Source organism: Puma concolor, chromosome E2 (assembly GCF_028749965.1).
Source record: "Puma concolor isolate L17-30 chromosome E2, mPumCon1.1.hap2, whole genome shotgun sequence".
In the NCBI taxonomy this organism is placed as follows: Eukaryota; Metazoa; Chordata; class Mammalia; order Carnivora; family Felidae; genus Puma; species Puma concolor.
This window is the reverse complement of record NC_141681.1, coordinates 7,818,738-7,839,955: the sequence shown is the minus strand read 5'-3', so window position 1 is coordinate 7,839,955 and position 21,218 is coordinate 7,818,738. Positions and strand designations below refer to the sequence as shown.

The window sequence follows — 21,218 nt, the reverse complement described above, 5'->3', positions numbered from 1 at the left end:
ACTGGCTCCAGCCGAGGCCACCGGACTCAGCCCACGAGCCTGAGGGTGCTGGAGAGGGACCTCCCCTCCACCTGGGAGACTGCAGTGTCCAGGGGCCTGAAATCCCATCTGCATACTTCAGAGACCCCCCAGTCTCTCCCCATAGCAGCGTGAATGGACTTGGCTACACCCCCCAATCAGACCTGGACTCTAGCACCTGGCTTTCCTTGGCCACATGTGAATCAAGTGAGTCTTACCTCGATGTGCTTCTGCGATCGGTCCCCAGGGGGGCCACGTAACCGCCTCCTCGGTACATGGTTAGTTTGCCCCAGAAGGGATACCCTCGGCGCTGGCTCTGGCTCTCGTACTGCCAAGCCCGGGAGAGGCCGCTGCTGTTGTTGAGGACGGAGGCATTCCAGCCTTCCCCATAGTCTGACAGGTCTTCAACATCCAAGGAGTAGGGTGCGCGGCACCCATGACGAGAAGCCTGCAGCTGTGGGGCACGAGAGCAAGAGCTTTCCCGGACCCTCACTTGGCGAATCTGGGCACTGCCAACCAGCCTGGAGTTGCCATCAGTGACAAAGCCTGGAGATGAAAATCCAGTAGGTCAGTGTGGCCATCAAAATCATTTTCGCGCATTCCAAGTTCCCCGGCCTGGACGCTAACATGAACTTCAGTGTAGCCATCGTGAAATAGTCAAGAGTAGTTCATGGCCAACCATAGGACACATTCACCACCATCTCCCTACTTAGGCGTCATCCAGTTCCCACATAACTTCTCTTGAGGAATGGTACGGCCCCCATCCAGTCATCACCTTGGAGACCCTTTGTGCCCTTTCCCTCAATGCGCACATCCCAATCGTCAACAAGGCCCGTCAACTCTCCCTCTTCAGTGTTGTCTGCAGCCATGCCCCTCTCTCCGTCACCCTAGCCCCTCACTCCTGCATCAGCCCCATCATTTCTCCCTAGCATCCTAACTACTCTCCGCTTCAACTTCCACATGATTCCAGAATGATCCTTCTTAAACACAGAGTTGGTTGTTATTCTCTCGTGGAGAAACTGTCAGTGGCTTCCTGTTTGCTTAGGCATAAACTGTGGACTTCTGAGGCCCTTCATGATCTTGCCCCTGTTTCTGTCTCCTGCTTTGCTCCTCACTGGTCCTCAACTCCTAGCCTACACCCAGTGCCTTATAATTCCAGGAATGTGCTGTGGCGTTTCAGGCTTGCCTTTTCTCATGTTACCCCTTCTGCCTGGGTTCTGCCTCCATGTAGCCAATTCGTGCTTGGTTGTCTCTCGTTCAGGAAGTCCTCCACTCTGCACCCAGGGAGCTTTAGGGCTCCTGTCTTGTGCACACACAGCCCTCTGAGGGTCACTCCTTCAAAGCATATCGTCCCGTGGTTATCGGTTGTCTGTAATGCTGATGGTGACAGTGACCCATGCCTGTTCTCAGGAATATGCACAAGGGGGCTGACACACGTCCTGGGAGAGGGGAGAGTACCTGGGTAGTGACTGTACAGGTTGCTCACGAGGGTGGTGTTGGCCCATGTGAAGAACTCCTGGAAGCCCAGCACGGCCGAAAAGCCTTGGGTGAAGCTGTGCTCGAGGTGTCTGTTGAAGTGGTAGGTGCTAGGGTCCCTCTGCCCGTAGGCGACCAGCAGCAGCATCCACAGGAAACCCAGATATGCTGGGAAGGGAGGCATAGCCCTGGTCACACAGGGGCCCCAGTCCCAAGCCCAAGGCAGGAAATAGAATGGCGCATAGCAAGGCCTTGTAGACCAGCTACTCACCAGCCCCCCCGCCTCCCCCCAGTGACAGTGGAACCAATCCTTAGACAGCAGAAAGGAGTAAAGTCCACAGACCAGAAGCCTCCTGCCTGGGTTCCAATCCTGGCTGTGCCACTTCCTATCCATGTGACTTTCACAAGTGACTTACCCCTCTGCCTTAATCTCCTTGTCTGTGAAATGGGGACAATTCTATTCACAGGGTTGTGATGAGGGAGTCAATAAATTAATATTTATAAACCACTTAAAAATAGCGCCTGCACAGAATTCATGCTCCATAAATGTTTCTTAAAAAGAGTCTTTTAAAAATGGGCCTCTGCCATGTTGCAATGCTGAGGACAGAGCAATGAAAATGACCGTTGTGTTCCCTGCCCTCAGGGAGGTTACCTGTAGACAGGTGAGTGTGATGTAAGGGCCCTTTAGGTACAAAGATTTCGTTTAGGATGCCACATATCAAAATCTTAGGGGGATGCAGAGCCTTACTGATCCAGAATCTCTGGGTCCAGAGCCTAGGAATATACATTCCAGCAGCCCCTGCCTGGGATGAATTGGAACTCTGCCCGTACCCCTGTGCTCTCTGTATTCCATACATGCTGCTACTTCTATGCAAGCTTCCCTGCTCTCCGTTTGTCTGGCCGTAATGTGCTCAGCCAGTGGGAAGGCAGGCTGGGAGTGCTGCAGGGTCAGTGTCCTCCCTGGAAGCAACCCTCACCAGTGACCTGCGAGTGACAACTTGGGGCCGTGTACTACATACTCCCACAGAGGTCCCAAGCAGGACTGAGCTCCAGTTCCCACATGGAACCCACTCGTCACCACATCTTCTGTTGCCCGCCTTCTCTCTTCTGTACTTTCCTTTTCTCTGCCAGTGGTTCCCAGGATCACCTCCCAAACCAACTGCTTGTACCCAAATCTGCTTATGGGAGAACCCAGACTAAGATATACAGAAGCTCCTGGTCAACAGGAGCTTGGGGAGCTTTTCTGAAGACACCCAATCTTTGGGCTGAGAATAAAAGAATAAGGAATTAGCCAGAAGGAAAGGTAGGGAGGAGGGGAGGCACATTCCAGGCAGGTTAGATTAGCCTGTGCCAAGGCCTGGGGTCCGCAGAGGGCAAGGAGTCCCAGGAGCTGTAGAACACGGTGTGACAGAGCCCAGGGCACACGGGCCAAGAGAGGTGACCCGGGGTGGGCAGAGCCACAGTGGGGAGCTCAGATTTTACCCTAAGGTTCATGTGAGGCCACCAAAGGACTTTCAGCATGGGGGATAAGCTGGGGTGAGTTGATATTTAGGAAAACAGGCCCAGAGGCAGTGTGGGTCTGTCAAAGATTGCACCGTTGGCTGTTCAAGTCTTTGCTGACAACCAGCGAGTGGGGAGACTGCTTGTGGGTGACCTTGCTGCCTACCCAAGATTTCTCTGATGAAGGCAAATGCCTTCTGTTCCTTGAGGTGTGTAGTTTTCATCTTCTCGATGTCAGTGGCCAAAGGTGGCTGGTAGATGTCCTTTCTGCTGCACCTTCGTGCTCGGAACAAGGCAGAGGGGTCTGTGAAAGCAAGGACACAAGGACTGTCCCCCAGGGGGCGGTGGAGCTGCCCTCTGCTTTTGCAGCCAGGAGCCATTTCTCGACACTGCCCTCCACGCCTCCGCCCCTCCATCCCCACACCCAGAATTCTGCCCCTTCTCCTTCCACGGAGAATTCTCCTCGTACTGAAAGCACAACGCTCCACCCCGCCCCCCGCCGTGCTCTTGGACTCTGAGATAGATCCCAGTGCTCTGAAATTTTGATGGATGGAAGAAGGAGGGTAACTAATATTTCCAAGTCCTGTCATGTCTAATTCTAAGGATCTTCTTTTTCCAAGCCACTTTACTAAGCTATAATTTTCGTAAATATTCCCATTGGAAGTCTACAATTCAGTGATTTTAGTAGATTTATAGAGTTGTGCAACCATCACCACAACCTCATTGTACAACATTTTAATCAACCCAGAAGGTTCCCTCATATCCCCATAAAGTCAGTCCCCACTCCCACCCTCAGCCCCATTAATTTGCTTTCTGTCTCTATAGATTTTGTTCCTGGATATTTCATATAAATGGAATCATGCAGTGCATTGTTTCTGGTGTCTGGTTTCTTTCACTTAGCATAATGGATTGGAGTCCATCCATGTTGTTGTGTAATTAGTATTTAGTTCCTTTTTTTGGTATGGATATACTTCTGTATGTTTTTATCCACTCATGTCTAGATTGTTCTTAGTTTTGCCTATTATGAATAATGCTGCTATGAATGTTTGTGTACAGGTGTTGGTATGGACATATATTTTCATTTCTCTTGGGTAGATTCCTAGGAATGGCCATTTGGCTGTTTCAAATGAACCCGCTGTGGACATGTAGCTACAAGTTCCTGCATGAAAATAAGTCTTCATGTCTCTGGGATAAATGCCCAAGAATGTAATCACTGGGGCATATGGTAAGACCGTTTTTAGATTTGAAAGGAACTGCCAAACTCTTTTCCAGAGTGACTGTACCATTTTACATTCCCAGAAGCACTGTGTGAATGGTCCAGTTTCTCTGCATCCTTTTCAGCATTTGCTATTATCATCATTTTTCACTTGAGCTATCCTGATAGGGGTGTATTGTCCCCACTGTCTTTTGAATCTATGCCTTTCTTTCCACCCCCACTACCAGTACCTATAATCTCTTGTCTGGACCTTTCCACTAGTCTTTTGTTCATTTGACCCAATACTTCTGGTCTCCTAAAAGCAGTTATAGTAATGTTTCTCAAACCACAAGATAGATCATGCCTCTCGTATTTAGCCCTCCAAAACCCCAGCATTGACCCAGGTGCTACAAGGCCCTGCTCCCCACCCACCTCTCTGCCCTCATTTTGTTTTTTCCTCCCTCCCTTCTTCGTTCCTTTCTCAGAGAGAGTGCACGCAAGAGAGTGTGTGGGGCAGAGGAAGAAAGAGAATCTCAAGCAGGCTCCATGCTTGGCACAGAGCCAATTAGAGGCTCGATCTCACAACTGTGAGATCATAACCTGAGCCGAAGTCGTAGGCTTAACCGACTGAGCCACCCAGGTGTCCCTGCCCTCATTTTGAACCATTCTCCCCCTAATTCCCTATGCTTTGGCTACACTGTCAGTCGTCCTACAAAATGACAAGCCCTGTCCCACCTCAGGGCCTTTGCACGTGCCCAATGTGCAGTCCCTCCCTGCACCAGGCTCCAGGAACCAATGGAGGCACCACCTTAGCAGAGAGGCCTGCACTCTCCCGTTCTCTCTGTAAGTTCTCACATTGCACACTTGCATGTCTGCTTGTGTTGTTTACTTGTTTAATGCGTCTCTCCCAGTGGGCTGTGCTTTCCAAGGGCAAGCTGCTCCATCCAGTGCTGTGTTGCTTGGGGTGGGAGCAGGGATTGGCTTAAGTTGTCAAGAGGAAACCTTTTCAGGGTCATGAAGCTGCTCCAAATCTGAATTGAGATGATGGTTGCACAGCTCTATACATTTACTAAAATCAGTGAATTACACACTTACAGTGAGTGGATTTTATGTAAATCATGTTCCTGAGCCATCGAACTGCCTGGCACACAGCAAGTACTCCCTGAGTAGCTGCCAAAGGAATGACTAAATGAATATTTAATTGTTCTGGAAGCTGGTGTCTCCTTGGACAAAAATTACTCTTTTATCTTGGGGAGAAGATTTTAATGGACCTTTTGGATCTGCAGAGCCAAAACCAAGAGAAAAACAAATGCAAACCCTACCCCAGAGTGGAAGGATACTCTAGGAGGTAACCCCGCTGTATAAAGTCTGTACAAGAATGTAGGTATGTCTTTGGTTGATTTGTTTCTGTTTTCTTTTCCCTGAAAGTCGGAGTCTCTGCGTGGGACTATTAGAGTGTTGATCCTGTTCTATTTGCTTGTTTTGTGTGATGGTCTTGTTGTAGGCATTCTCTGGAGTGTGGGTTGGGAAGTGAGGTATCAGGTTGCAGGGAAAGGTGCTGCTCCGTGGCCCTCCTCCCACAAGGGTCAGCATGGCTCTGTTCCAATAAAGCTTTGTTTACCAAAACAAGCAGTGGGCTCCATTTGTGCCCTGGGCTGTAGCTTGCAGACCCTTGTCCTGGAACTCTTTGCAGCCCAGCTGCAAGCATGTTCTGTTTTGGTTTTCATTCTAAAGGCCAGGGGCCTGGGCCTTGGGGGAGAAAGCTGCTTTCTTGGGATTACACAGAGAAGATGGCCATGCAGAGCACGGCCCCCAAGGGGCCTCTTTTGGCCAAGGGGTCCTGCTTGGGCACAAGAGAGAGGGCTGGGGTAGAGAAGAAACAAGGTTGCCCTGGAGACAGGGAAGGAGTCATTTGTTTTTTGGATCGGTCAGGGGTACTTCCCCAATGAGGGATGAAGGAATGTTGGAGCAAGAAGGTCAGCGGCTGGGCCCTGTAGGGCTCAGCCTCATCAGTTTCCAGGTCCCTGCCTCTACCTGTGCACCATTACCTGGGCCAGACGGATGTCCTGGGAGGGAGACCACGGGCTCGTCCTCATCCTCCACTTTCTTTAAAACCAACGCGAAGAAGGCAGCAAAGCCCAGCACCTGGGAAACACCCATTGTGAATCCCAGGCCCGAGCTGGCACCTATCAACTCCTGATCTGGGAGGAGTCAGGATCAGGGTCAAATCTGTAGAAACCTTGCTCTGGGGAAGTCAAGTGGGAACCAGCCCATCCTGTGCCAGGAGGGGGCGCGGCGATGAGGGGAGAGGATCGGGGCGGGGCGGAGGGGGGTGGCAGCACCTGGCCACCAAGCAGGCAGAGATAGTGAATCTTGGGCTTTCCGTACTTTTCAGACCAAAGCCTTTCCGCCTGCGCCCTCCTGCTGCCAGAGCTCTCTCTTATCTCTCCTACTACCTCAAGTACTGAGTTACATCTTCCTCCTCCCTCCACCCCTCCCTCCTTCCTCCTGCATTGATTCACCGGCACATGCAGGGGAGGGGCAGAGAGAGGGAGAGAGAAAGAGAATGTCAGCACAGAGCCCCACTCGGGGCGCGAACCCACGAACCGTGAGATACTGACCTGAGACAAAATCAGGAGTCAGACACTTAATGGACTAGGCCACCCCAGGGGACCCTGTATCTTCTGATAAAGGCTCTTTGGGGCAGAACTGGGGACTAACTGGTAAAATGAGGATGAGGGATTTGGCAAGTCTTGTAAGTATAAAGAATCACTGTAAATGTCCCCTCCTTTTGCAGGTGCCCCACCTCCCCCGACACACACAGCATTCCTCCTCCCTGACTCTGTCCAGCGGGAGCTGTGGCTCCAAGCTCCAGGCCGGGGCTCAGTATTCCTCCAACTCTGGTAGTAACTTTACATTTCAGAAATAGGAGTGCATCTTCCAATTGATGCACACATTTGATGACTTGGTATTTTTCTTTTCTGAAGGTAAAGTTCTTGTAAATTGCTAGCCTGTCTCACAGTTAAAAGGATCTTAGAATTGAGGAAATACGGTTTTATTCATATTTTACACGTGTGCCCCAGGGCAGGATTTTGTGACCTTACCTTCCTAACCTTGGGTTCTCATAAAACGGAGGCAAGGACCCTCCTGAGGGTGACTGTGACGGGGACGTACCACATCTTGGTAAGCCTCTAGGCCTGGCCTAGAGTCTCAGTCCCAGAGCCTCTGTCCCCAAACTCGGATTGTCTCTGCAGTTAATGTCATCATTACCAACCAGGTGCTGTGTAAGCTTGTAATGAATAGATAAAGGGATGATAGAAGCGTAAGGACAGGTCAGCTGGCAGGAGGGAAAGTGTGGGCACAGGGGACCAGGACAGCCTGACCTTCAGAGGCTGGGTGACAAACACACTCTCCACGAAGGAGACGGCCACGGAGATGAGCCATTTGAGGGAGCTGGCCCGCCCGTAGTGCAGGCCGTAGAGCATGGTGAAGAAGGCCGCCACGCCGCTGGTGGCCGCCACCAGGAGCCAGCCCCCCAGGACACACCACCAGGGCAGGCCGCGAGGAGGCTTGCTCGCCATCGGGGAGCTGAAAAGGAGCGGGGTATGATCAGGGTGGCGCACCTACCAGGCTCAGGTTCACACGCCACTTCACCCACCAGCTGCATGACTGTGGCTGAGCTCCTTGACCTCTCAGACCTCAGTTTTCTCCTCTGTATCTTGTACCCGCCTCAAAGGGCTTCATTCTACATTCCTTCCGGTTTACATACTTTTATTCTACTGAGGTCACGTTTGTTCGGTGCTTTACACAGATTTGCTCCCATTACTCACGGGAAGCCTAGATGGCTGGTACTATATAATTTTTTAAACTTTTCTTTAATGTTTATTTATCTTAGAGAGACAGGGGGACAGAGGATCCAAAGCAGGCTCCGTGCCTTCATTGCAGAGCCTGACATGGGGCTCCATCCCATGAGCCATGAGATCATGACCTAAGCTGAAGTCTGACGCTTAACCAACTGAGCCACCCAGGTGCCCCGCATGTTTTTTTATTATGAAAATTTCTCATCCTACAAAAATCAGCACTACAAACCCTGAACAATTAGTTTCAACAGCCAAGGGATTGCTGTTAGACTCATTTCATCTACCTTCTCTCTCTCTCTCTCTCTCTCTCTCTCTCCCTCCTCTCCTCTCTGTCTCTGTCTCTGTCTCTCTCTCTCTCTGGGGTATTTAAAAATAATTTCCAGGGGCGCCTGGGTGGCGCAGTCAGTTAAGCGTCCGACTTCAGCCAGGTCACGATCTCGCGGTCCGTGAGTTCGAGCCCCGCGTCGGGCTCTGGGCTGATGGCTCAGAGCCTGGAGCCTGTTTCCGATTCTGTGTCTCCCTCTCTCTCTGCCCCTCCCCCGTTCATGCTCTGTCTCTCTCTGTCCCAAAAATAAATAAACGTTGAAAAAAAATTAAAAAAAAAAATAATAATTTCCAGACCTAATATAAAAGCATCCCTAATTACTTCAGAATATTTCTCAAAAATGGTCATTTTCTTATTGAATGACAGTAACAAATTTTCACACCTATCAAAATTACCAATTCCTTAATGTTGTCTAATAACCTGTCTGTATTCACATTTCACTGATTATCTTTAAAAATGTATTTTAAAAATATTTTATCTTTGAGAGAGAGTGTGTGCACACGTGAGCAGGACAGGGGCAGAGAGAAAGGGAGAGAAAATCCCAAGCAGGATCTGCACTTCCAGCAAAGAGCACGATGGGAGGCTTGATCCCACGAACATGAGAGTTGGACGCTTAACTGACTGAGCCATCCAAGCACCCCTAAAAATGTATTTAAGTTTGACTTAGGAGATAGGAATTATCATTCCCATTTTACAGATGAGAAAACCGAAGCGCAGAGAAGTTGAGGGACTTGTCCAAGGGTGCACAGTTAGGAAACTGCCCACATGAATATGGCTATACACTGTGAGGTGCTCTACCAAGGGCTGAAAACTGCCTTTTGGCAAACTGCCCTGTTGAAAGCCTTCCTCCCTGAATTTGTGCAGGAATCCTGAATCCCTTCTGCCTGCGAAGATCTGGGTGAACATCCTTCCAAGGTTTCCTGGGCTGCCTTCCCTCTGCAGGCCCCTCCTCTGGTGCCCACTCAGCACCTGGGGGGAGTGGATTACCTGGTGTGTGCCTGGGGTGGGGTGCCCAGCCGGCCCGCAAGGAGGCCCTTCAGGGTCTGCAGCTGGCTGAGGGCCCGGGCGTGGCTCTGGCACTGGGAGAGGCCGCAGGGCCCCACCAGCTGAAGCTCTTGCTCCATATGCTCCAGCTGAAGGTAGAGACACCGCCTGTAGGCATTGTCCTTCCGAGGGTCACTTGGGCGTGGCACCTGTTCTGGAGGACAAGGGAGAGAAAGCGCCTCAGCTGGTGCCGAAGGACAGAGCGGACAGCCTGGCAAAATGACAGCAGTGTTAGTGACGGCTTTCTTGTGTCAAGCGCTTGCTGTGTGCCATGCCGTGAGAGACCTGGGCTCAGAAAGATGGGGAGAGGTACCAGGCTCCCATGGCCAGTTAGCATGCATAGGCTGCTCTTAACCTTTTAGCAAGGGCGCTCTCAAAGCTTCCTTCCACATGGGCAGAAGAGAACAGAATAAATGCCCATCACTTGCTGCCACAAGAGCCAACCTTGGGCTAATCTTGTTCTGTCTCTGCCCCGCCCCTCAACGTCCCCCACTTTTTTCTTCTTCTGGAATACTTTAGAGCAAATCCTAGACATGGTGGTATCTCATCAGCAAATATTTTGATATATACAAGATTTGCCTCCTGCCAAGATTTGCCTGGTGTCGTTCTTAGCCTTTTGTTTTCAACTTTTTTTTTTTTTTAATCATGTAAAGGGTCTAGCCTACAAAAGCAGAGAGTGTGAGGACATGACCCTGTACACACCCACGGCTCAGGATTACCAACTCGTGGCCACTCATGCTTCACCTGCACCCAGCCCGCCCTCTCTCCACAGGGATGATTTTGAAGCAAATTCCAAGGCCCAGGTCATGTCCCTAAATATCTCAGTATGCTTCTCCATGGGCTTCTACGATGTGCTATAATGCTACAGTGTGCTTCTAAAAATAAAACCACGGTGTCATTGTCAGCCTTTGAAACGAGTGATGATAATCCCTTAATAGCACAAAATAGCCAGTCACTGGCCAAATTCCCTTGATAATCTCATGAATGTTTTCCCACAGTTGGCTTGTTCATATTTCGGCTTCCTAAAAAGTTAAACAAACAAAAAACCCATAAAGATGTTTTTTGTTTTAAATGACTCATTGCAAGAAAGAAACAACGTTGACATTTCCACTGTTGTCCATGTATTTAAGGGACGCATGGCCTCTTCCAGCGGAACCAGGTCTGGGTCTCTGACCCTGAGCTGGAAGGTGGGCACCCAGGGGCACCTCCTCCTGGGACAGTAAAGAGCACAGGTCGACTGGACCAGCGTTTGTCTTTGCAAGGGGTACGTGAAGCCAGATATGGGAGGTGACAGGAGAGAGCACCCCTGCCCCATGGCTCCCCGGCAGTCACCAGTGAGAAGTGAGCGGGAAGGTAACCCGCCGTGTGAAGAAAGGTACAGCAGGGCTCGGGCTAGATGCAGGGGAAGGTCTGGGGCAATGTCGACTCTGTCTCCCTGACTCAGGCCTCCTCCCTCACCCTCCTTCCTGGGTCTGCCTAGCCGAGGCCACAGCTACGGGTTCTGACATCAACAGCCTTCAGGTTGCAAGCCCTCAGGCAGTGCTTCTGGAAGATACCATCACTCCCTATCAATCATAACACCACTGAAGACCTGCTTTGTATCAGGCTGAGCACGTGTCTTGTGACCTCATTCAGTCCTTGAAATGAGCCAAGAGGCTGGATGGATCAATCCTCCCGTTTCATAGGGGAGGAAGCCAAGTCGCAGGTTGAGCACCTTGCCCACAGTTGCACAATGGCTGGTGAGGCTGTGAGAGCCCCGGGACCTGGCTGGCTCCAGAGTCCACGTTCTGAGGCCTCTGCTAGGAAGACCAAGCCCCAGACTCAAGGCCAGACGTCCAGTGCAGGCATCAGCGGAGCTCCTGCAGGGCCAGCCTTCATAGGCAGCCCAAGCCCAGCTCTCTGGAGCATGGGGGTCAAGGTGGAGCTGACCGTGGGGTCAGCGTGGGCCCGGCCATGAGGGCCGTAAGTGTTAACAGTGAGGAGTTGGGATCTTGTCTTGAGGGCACTGACTCTCCACACTCGAAGTGTGCTCGAAAGTTGCCTAAGTGACTGGTTAAAATGCAGATTCTGGCCTCAGCCAGAAGCTAATTCACTATATCAGTGGTGGGACCAAGAGTTTATGAATTCAAATTCCCCATTCTGTAGACTCCGTGTCTGTATTCTAAACAAGATTTACACAGTGATCGGCCTTGTGTGTTAAAAATGGCAGCATTCTTAGCCCACACTATCCAGTATGATAGCCCCTGGCCCCATCAATTAAATTAAAATTAATTAAAATTACCATTAAAAAATTCAGTTCCTTAGTCACACTAGCCACATTTCAAGTGCTCAGGAGCTAAATGGGGCCAGTGGCTGTCATACCGGATGGCACTGATACAGAGCATTTCCAGCACTGTGAGAAGTTCTATTGGACAGCCTGTTCCGAACACTGGCAACATCGATGTGGGTGGAAGATGAACAGAAAAGGGGCAAGTGGGGAGTCAGAGAGAGTAGTCCAAACCAGAATAATGTGCCATACATAGAACTCAATAAAAATGAAATGATGTTACTAAATTTTAGCGGAATACTGTTTCAAAACGCTCTGAGTTTGAGACCTGCTGTTTTTCTGCCAGAGAATTAACCCAGTATTAAAAGGGTGTTAAAGACACACAAGTACCAAACAGAGATTTGCTCCCAGAAGGGTTGGAAGAGAATGGAGGAGTGACTTCTCACCCTGCCACTCCGTGTTCTTTACTGTCTTTCTACTGCCCTGTCCACCATCTTGTGCCCTGCCCCTTACATTTGGAAATGGGTCTGGTTTGACTTTGCACCCCCCGGCACTTCACAGAAAGGAAACTGAGGCGAGGAGAATTGAAGTAACCTGCCCCACATCCCACAGCCCGTTAATCGCAGAGCCAATACCCAGAGTTGTCAGGATGGCCAATGCTCCCCTTAACACATAGGCCAATGCTCCCCTTTCTGCTTTGTGCATTCCATCATGACCTGCTGTGCTGACGTCATCCCACTCACGTTCGTTGTGTGCTTTCTATGTGTTGCATGGGGCCAGGCATGAGACAGATGGAGACAGGACAGGGACAGGCTCCCACCTCACAGAGCTCACGCTCCAGCAAGGTTGCTGTAGATTTTAAATAGCTCTTCACACAAGTCACGATGTGGCAGCAGGCACTGTCAGAGCGACGCAAGAGAAGCTTAGGGGCTAAAGGGTATGTGTCTGGAGGCCCCGTTGTGGCACTGGGGGTGGGGCTGCTCCCCTGAGGAAGGAGTGCTTAAACCAAGACTAAGGCCTGATTGGGAATTAGCTAAGAGAGGAGAAAACACATTCTAGATGAAAGGCCTTTAGTGGGAAGGCAGCGTGGCGTTGTGAAGAAAAGGGTTGCCTGTGTACAGAGAGGGAGGTGACAGCAGGTGGTTGCAGGGGAGGTCAGTGGAAGACACTGCATAGGACTTCTCGACTCCCTAGTGATCCAGATGCAGCCCAAAGTCCTGTCTCCACCCGGTCCCCTTTCCCAGATCAGAAACATCAGGACTTACCTTCCGCTTGTACAGACCCAAGAGTGCGTGTTACAAAGTCCTCTCTCTGCTTGGCTTCCTCCCAGGACTCCTGCCCTACCATGTTCTGCACACAGATGACATCTTCCACCAAGGCCAACAGTTGGTTGATGTCCATCAAGGTCACTGACTCCCAGCCAGCGGCAGGTGCTGGCACCTTCAGAGCTTTAAACAGGGAGCTGACGAGTCTCCACATATCCTGCAAGTGAGCCCAGGTTGGGTAAGGGGAACGTGAGCTATAGGTGATGGGGCAGTATAGTGGTGAAGAGAATTCACCCCAGGGCTTGGCAGTCTGGCTTTGAATCCCAGCTCTGCCCACTGAGATGTGACGTTGGACCACCCTGAGCTTCCATTTTGTCACCTGTAGAGTCCCTCTTCTAGGATTTGAACTGATACATTCCAGGCTGTATTTCTCAAAGTGTGGCATGTAGTAGGTGCTCAGTAAATGTTTATTGGTCCATGAATGCAGAAGGAGTCCCTTCCATGGGTTTCTATGATAAAGGTGTAATATTTTGTACACACAGGGTTCCCAGAAATTGTAGGTGCATACATGTAGGTGTTTTTGTGTATGTATGTGTGCACGTGTGTGTACATATACATGTGTGCAAGTGTATGTATATGTTTGTTTATGTCTTTGTATATGTATATGCACACGTTACATGTCTGTAGGTGTGTGCGTGTATGCATGTGCACCTGCGTGATGCCTATACATGTGTATACACGCACATGTGGTGTACATGTGTGTGCACGTGTGCACATGTAAACATGCATGCACATGTGTATGTGCACGTGCACACATGTGTGTGTAGGTGATGAATCTTGGTGACTGATGCTGTCAGACAACGTGGGGTCGCCAGGCCTCAGGCCTCAGTTCTCCCTCCGCCATTTCTGCCCAGGCTAGAACACCCCTCCACCGCCAAGATTGAAGACATGCCTTGGTCACCACTTCAAGTGTCAGAAGGCCATCCTCCATGGACTGCAGTGAGGGGGCCAGGCTGGGGGAGCCCCTGTCCCATTTCCCAGCATTCTGCTCCTTAGTGACCCGAGGACGAGTGTTTCGAAAGATCTGAACGATCAGGAGGTTGATGGGGAACATGAGGAGAGAGCTCTCCAGTCCAATCATCACTTCCTGCCAAGTGAATTCAATTTTACCTAGGACAGAGGAGGGAAGGGGTCAGTGGGAGACTCTCCACCACCACTTCCAGAACATGGCTGTGCAGTAAGGACTCACATTGCCCACAGAGACGTCTGGCCCTAGAGTGGCTCCTGGGAGGTGACCTCTAAGCTCTTGGGTTGTTCTGCCTGGTAGGTACACCTTTGTTTACCTGGGGTCTTGGGCCACACTCCATAGTCTATGTTAACAGTGATTAGTGGTGAGGGCCTTGGCCACACGGCATCACCTCAGCCTCTGGAGGGGCCGGAGGCTAAGGTCAGCCATGTGGGGGTCAGCTATGTCTGTGTGAGCAAGCCCCAATAAAACTCTGGATACCAGGGCTCAGGGGAGTGTCCCTGGTTGGCAGTATTCCATGTGTGTTGTCACACATCATTGTCAGGAGGAGTGAGCATGGTCACAGATCGCCTGTGGGGAGAAGACAATTGGAAGCTGTGTACCTGCTCTCCCCCTGCCCCAGCCCCACACACCTCTTTCCTTTCCTGATTTTGACCCGTATCCTTCCTCTGTAATGAGTGTAACGGTGTTTCTGATGTCTGGGAGTACTTGTTGAATTATTGAATCAGAGGGTGGTCGTGGGACCTCGGGAATGGTGTGGCACTATCCCTGACCGTCATGACAGTGCGAGTTACCCAAGTCCATCTTTTGCTCAGCTGGGTCCTTGGGAACACCCCAGAACATGATGCTGGTCAGCATGGTGCAGAGGAGCATGGAGAAGCAGCAGGACACCCTCTGGACGCGGGTAAAGTTGCTCCGAGCTGAGCAGCTGAAGACAGAATACCAGATGTGTCCATCCTGGAAGCCTGTGGAGGTCTTCATGAGAAACAGGTGGCTGTGAAGAGGCAGGGAGAGAGGGACAGGGATTGGAGAAGGCTGGTCTCTTCGGAGCAGTCCTGGGATGAGAGGGAAGGGCTTGTTTCCAAGATTTATCCTCTACTGTCTCTAGTGTGGGAGACATACGGCCCCTTGGCATCATTCAGAGTTAATGGTGGGGGCTCTGCACAGAGTGAGTTGCAATCCTAGATGGCCCTGCTGCTCGTCGTGTGTCCTCAGGCAAGTTACTTTACTCTTTCCACATCAGTTTACTAGTCTGTAAAATGGGGATAATAACATAATCTGCCTAATGGGACTGTTGAAAGGTTTGTGATCATTTTTGTCAAGCATTTGGTAAAGTAGCTGGCATGTATGTGAGTGTTCATCAGTGTTAGCAAATTATTTTTGTTATAATTTTTTTAATGTTTATTTATTTTTGAGAGAGAGGGGCAGAGAGAGAGAGAGAGAGAGAGAGAGAGAGAGAGAGAGAGAGAGAATCGGAAGCAGGATCCAGGCTCTGAGCTATCAGCACAGAGCCCGATGCCGGGCTCAAACCCACAAACCGTGAGATCATGACCTGAGCTGAAGTCAGATGCTTGTCCAACTGAGCCACCCAGGTGCCCCTAGCAATTATTTTTGTTATAATTTTCATACAGTAGTTAGCTATACTATTAGGTTTGTTATAATTAGTGCATTGGAGGATACTGGTTAACAATTCCAGGCTATAGGTTCAGGCTCAGTTTGAGAGAATAAAAATTGCAAGACAGGGTTTCTGGAAATGGCACCATATTCTCCTTAAGAATCTGTGTTATTTCCCTGTGAGCAGAATGTAGTCTAATCAGGGGCCCTGCTTCTCCTGAGTGTGCAGAACTGATGCTCCCAGCTGGCACCCATTCTGGTGGCCAGTGCCAGCAGCCCTCAGAGTTGTACTTTGACTGTCATTCTGTACTGTGTGAGTGGCCTGGACACAGAGTAAAGGTGCATAAAGAGATAGGTCAGCTGCCAGCAACAGTGATTTTCCACGTGGTTGTTCTGCCCATCGTTCTATTGACAACTCACCAAATATTTGGTGAGCCTCGTGCTGTGTGCCCCATGCTCTGCTGGGCACCAGGATTCACGGGGAAGTGACACAGTCCTGCCTTCAGACGCCCCTTTGTCTCATTTCCAGGCATCGCACGTTTGATGATCTGCTCCTGTGACCGAGCACTTACTCCGAGCGCTCGCTGTGCTAAGTTTGCTCCCCACATCATTTCACAGGACGCGCACGGGTCCCCGTGGGGTAGGCACACCAAACAACTCCTTTTTCAGATGTGGAAGCTGAGACCTGGAGAGGTGCAGTGACTCTTCCAAGGTCGTGCAGCAAGTCAGTAGCAGCATGTGGAACTGTGCAGTGTGCCCACATCTGTGTTACACTTCTCCTGGGGTCCAAGTCTCTCGGACTCAGACTTTTTCCCTTTGCAGGCTGGGCTGTTCAGAGTGGCAGCTAGGAGGGAAAGTCACCTTTCAGTAAATGCACTGGAAACAGACTTTGTTTTTGAACCTAACTCAGAAGGCATTTAAAGTAGAGGTCACAGGGCGCCTGGGTGGCTCAGTCAGCTAAGTGTCTGACTCTTGACTTCAGCTAAGGTCATGATCCCGGGGTTGTGGGATCGAGCCCTGCATCAGGCTCTGCAGTGAACATAGAGCCCAGTTAAGATTCATTCCCCGCCCCCCACTCATGCGCTCACTTATTCTCTCTCTCTCTCTCTCTCTCTCTCTCTCTCTCTCTCTCTCAAAAATAAAACAAAAATAAAGTAGAGGTGACAAATTCACATACCTAAAGGGACCTGGGTAGACACAAACAAATGAAGTAAATGAGTGAAGTGGGTTGGGAGTAAGATAATAGGGAGTGGGTGGGGATTGTGGCAAAACAGAGTGTACATGGCCTTGTATAAGAGGAAAGCTGGTCCCCAGCTCTAGCAGATTGGTGTCATGCAGGAACATACTTGCCGCATTTTCATACTTGCCGGGTTTTTGTGGAGTCTCTTGATTTTCTAATATTGGTTAGGAACAGACTGAGTGTCCATCAATAGGAGGATGGCTGAATTAGTTGTGGGACATCCAGTCTGTGGATTATCATGCAGCCAATAAGGAAGAGTTTGACCCAACCACACTGTCTTGGAAGGATGTTCATGGTGTACCATCAAAGAAAAAGGGTGACATAGTAGGAGTAGTTCCATTTTAAAAGATATGAAATAAACGGTCTGTGGTGTTGTATGTGTGCACACGAGTGTGTGTGTGTGTGTGTGTGTGTGTGTGTGTGTGTACATTTGTATTTGCATTGATGTGTTTGGGCAGATGGGGAAAGAAGGAAGTCAAGCTAATGGAGACACATGCTGAAACACCCGTGTGGAAAAAACAGCATGAAGAAGGAGCCCCAGATGGCCAGACATGGAATTGCCTTTCAAAATCAGGCTGTTCAGTCACATAAAACATACTATTGTACGACACATGTAAAGAAGTACGGATAACCGTTCCAACCGTTTTCACCACGTCAAAGATCATTCTGTGTCAGAGGGTCCATGTCCCTCCAGGGCCCCTCAGTCCCAACAAGAAAAACTGATTGGTCATTAACGTCACACATTTGAAGCTATGCAGTCCCGATAGCTGAAACATGCTTTTGTTTTGCTTCACCTGGATTGCAGTGCACCTTCCCTAAAGATGAAAGAATAAGGTGAAGAGCGTTTGCTTGAAAAGAAAAAAGTACCTGAATTGTTTCCTGTCCTGCTCTGTGGCCACCGGAAATTCTTTGTCGAGGACACAGTCTCCGACATCAATGGACAGCCACGAGTTGCAGAGGAAATACCACTTCCGGTTCATTGCCAGGTCATGCACCAGCACCCGGCTCACGTACCTGCAGAAGGGACCCGCGCTTTTGAGGACAAGGTTGGGAGGTGAGGCTTCTTTGGATACCACGAAGGTAACACCTTTGCAAACCTGAGCCCAAGAACAAGAGCTCCTGAAAAGAGAAACTGTATTTTTCTTCATTTTCCTTGGTGCCTTGACCAAAATGCCCCGATCAGCGGGTGAATTTGGCCTCACGTGGGGAGCTCACGGAGATGCTGCTGCAAGAGGGTACCTTCTGAAACTATTTACCCTAGTGCAGGGCAGCAGGCCCAGGGCCAGCATCCAGATGCAAGTGAGGAAAGCCACGTTGTCTAAATTGTGTGCATTCAGGGAGGTGCAGACTCGGGCGCACAAAACCTCGTCTTCCTGTCGGCTTCCACCCAGAGAACGAGCCGTCTATTTTGGACTCAGGACTTCATGGGTATCAATCATCAAACCTGATTTAGGTCTTTGAGGCCCGCGTAAGGAATGAGATCATCTCGCCTCTGCTGGGATGGGAGATGCCGGAGCAGCCATTTCCCCTGTTGCCTTATGGCCAGTAAGAATAGTGATAGTATCAATAGCCACTCTCTGCTGAGCATTTACTGCGTAATGTGGGCTATGCTCGGAGGCTCTGGACACGCGTCTTCTCACTTCCAGGAGGACAGCCCTGTCAGGCATGCAAGAGCCTCCTCTGTTGAGGTCACACAGCCTCCGGAGGAGGCCAACATCCAGTGACTGATGGGTGCAGTGCCTGGGTGTGGTCAAGACCTGGGCATCTCAGCCCGACTCGGAACACTCCAGAGCTCCCCGTGGGGGTCAGCCACGCTGTTGTGCTGCATCAGAGCTCTGCCCCCTCTGCTCCTCCTGCTTCCTTCTCTCCCTGCCCAGGGGCTGGTCCCAGGCACCCTGCATATTCAACTCTATCTCTGAGTCCAATGTACAGCCCTTGAAGTAGTATTGTGTAATCCCTTAGGTAAATTAAAGACAGCAATGTAAGTGCTGTGTTTTTCTAAAGTTGCAAGCCTCTGATGGGGGGTCAGACCGGAAATGACTCATCTAGGTGACTAGTTTTGGCCTCACACAGAAGGGGCAGATTCTTGGCTCTGAGCTTGCCAGCTGTGTGACCTTGGGCAAGTCACTTACCTTCCCTGGGCTTGGATTTTCCCACCTGCAAAACAAGGATGAGGGTACTTGTCCCTGAATGAGAGTACTTGGTCATTGTTGAGGAGCCGGTGAAAAAAGGCACAGAAACAGGAAGGCTTAGTCTAGTGCTTAGCAGGGGCGGCTGTTCCTGCCTCTTCCACTAAACAATCAGCCCAGTGTCTCCTTAGTCCCCTCTTATTGGGCAAGGTTTGTCTTCACAGCGGGTCCATTCTATGTGTTTGCGGAGGCTTGTGTGGATCAGCCAGGTGGCACGTGCACAGCCCTGGGCTGGCACTTAAGGAGTTCTCGTGGTGTGCTGCCCCCCCCCTCCCCGTGACTTACCAGGATGGACGGTCCCCTGAGTTGTCATGCCACAGCCGCAGACTCCTCAGCTCCCCCAGGGGGAACAGGGTGGAGAGTAAGAAGACATCTACTCCTCCTCGCTCAAAAACTGGGATGTCAGGATCTGACAGGTGGTGGGGTTCACTCTCTCCATCCAGGCCATATAGGGTGACAGTCACCTGAAATCCAGAGACTAGGAGACGCCAACTCCCCCTGGTAACCAGGCCCTGCTGGCCGTGTTTCCTTGGAAGTGTCCAAAAACCAGTGAAAACCAACATAACATGGCCCCTTCATTCTCTCTTCTCCCATCTTGGGCCTACTGAATTATTTTTCAGGTGTATGAAGATTTGGGGTCACACTATCTGCATTTATGTATTCAGCGTGAGTTATAAAACACTTCCTGGTAACTTTTTAAAACTTCCCATGTACTTATTTGTAAGGGCTTTAGGGTAGGGACTGATTTCTCCCCCTAACAGTCGTATTCCCAGTGTCTCCCAGAGTACCTGGCCCTGAGATGTGAATGCATGAGTGCCCATTGTCTTGAAAATGCATATTCCTAGGCACCCCCTCCAGACCACTCAACTGAAAATCCTGGGGCCAGGGCCCAGGAATCTGTTTTTCTGCAGCTGTCCAGGTGATACTGATGGCTGATTTCCTGAGCAGAAACAGCCACCATACTGCCATCTGTGTTCTGCCCACGTCTGTCAGCCTCACCACTGCAGCATCCCTGCACCCACGTCCAACTGCCAGCAGCTGTCTCTTTCCTGGGGTTTCTTGGGCTGTTCGAACAGAGACTGAAGTGACAGAGAATTAACGGCGATACATGCTGTTCTCCACCAGTGACTGATGGGATTCGTGGGTAAGTGACCCAGTTCCCCCAGCCATCAGTGGGGTGACTTTGAGGCCCATGTTGCTTACTATTTTGCCAAGTTCCATAGTGGGTTTAGGCTCCAGCTGCCCAGAGAGGTAACGGATTTGATAATGCACCCCTTATCAGTTCTTTCTCTTCCCTGTCAGCTTCCCAGTCCCCTACTGGGGTGTCCTAGGGTCCCCCTCTCAAGGCAACTACTTATGCTTCCACAGCAGGGTTCATCCACTATAGACATCCTGGGCTCTGGGGGCTTTCCTGTGCATTGTAGGACGTTTAACAGCATCCCTGGCCTCTACTAACCATCCAAACTAAGACAATATCAAACGGACATGTGGCCCAACTCTCCAGAAAGAGAAATGGCCTGTGGATCGTAGGTTTTCACGTCTTTCCTATAAGGTAGTCTCTTTAGTGTCAAACAGAAATAAGGTAAATGTTTCATTCGATGGATGAAATTAATTCCTATGTTTATTCAGTGAACAGTTACCGAGCTCTTACTCTATGTTAGCCACCTGGTTGAGGACCTAAGACACAGCAATAAATAAAAATAAAACAGATGCATACATAAATGAAAATAAGATTTAAAAAGTAAGAGACAAATGCCCCACTGTAATGAAGCTCGATATCATTTTTGAAAAAACAATGGAGCTTCCTCTGAGATACTAGACACAGTGCCAGTGGTTCTCAAAGTGTGTTCCATTGAGCCCTCAGTTTGAGTCAAGGAACCTTGGAGGCTGCTGTCAAGATAGCGTATCGAGATGAGGAAGATCGCACAGGCCAGACTTAACTCAGGATGCCGAAGCATTGCAGGGACAACCTGCTGTATGCTCCACAGCCAAGTGTTCACGAACCTCAGAGAATTGATAAGTAGGTGAAATAATTTCTTTACTACCTCTCGTCAGCCTGCTCCAGGACAGATGGCTCAGCCTGACCTTTTAGTTAGATGCCAGCTAATCAGTTTACCCCCCAAAATCTAAGACTCCTTGTTTTCAAATGGGAGGCACTGTTCCTTTCTTTCCTTTCTCCCTTCTCTCTGAAGAATTTTG

General features: G+C 50.2%; 1 protein-coding gene and 1 long non-coding RNA gene across 10 annotated transcripts in view; one reads left to right on the top strand and one right to left on the bottom strand.

Annotated features, from left to right (window-relative positions):
- The window catches only part of LOC147573348 (uncharacterized), a 125,863-nt gene that overhangs the window by 38,376 nt on the left and 66,269 nt on the right, over positions 1-21,218 (top strand). The gene's annotated exons all lie outside the window — the stretch shown is intronic.
- LOC112857566 (polycystin-1-like protein 2) overlaps positions 1-21,218 on the bottom strand; it is a 94,882-nt gene that overhangs the window by 15,168 nt on the left and 58,496 nt on the right. Inside the window, exons 26-36 of the mRNA XM_086688839.1 lie at positions 19,305-19,483; positions 17,698-17,844; positions 14,771-14,970; positions 13,902-14,119; positions 12,950-13,166; positions 9,362-9,572; positions 7,573-7,777; positions 6,238-6,334; positions 3,161-3,298; positions 1,477-1,662; positions 237-564 (exon numbers count right to left, since the gene is read on the bottom strand). Coding sequence (XP_086544965.1) covers positions 237-564; positions 1,477-1,662; positions 3,161-3,298; positions 6,238-6,334; positions 7,573-7,777; positions 9,362-9,572; positions 12,950-13,166; positions 13,902-14,119; positions 14,771-14,970; positions 17,698-17,844; positions 19,305-19,483 — 2,126 coding nt within the window. The remainder of the gene's footprint in view (positions 1-236; positions 565-1,476; positions 1,663-3,160; positions 3,299-6,237; positions 6,335-7,572; positions 7,778-9,361; positions 9,573-12,949; positions 13,167-13,901; positions 14,120-14,770; positions 14,971-17,697; positions 17,845-19,304; positions 19,484-21,218) is intronic.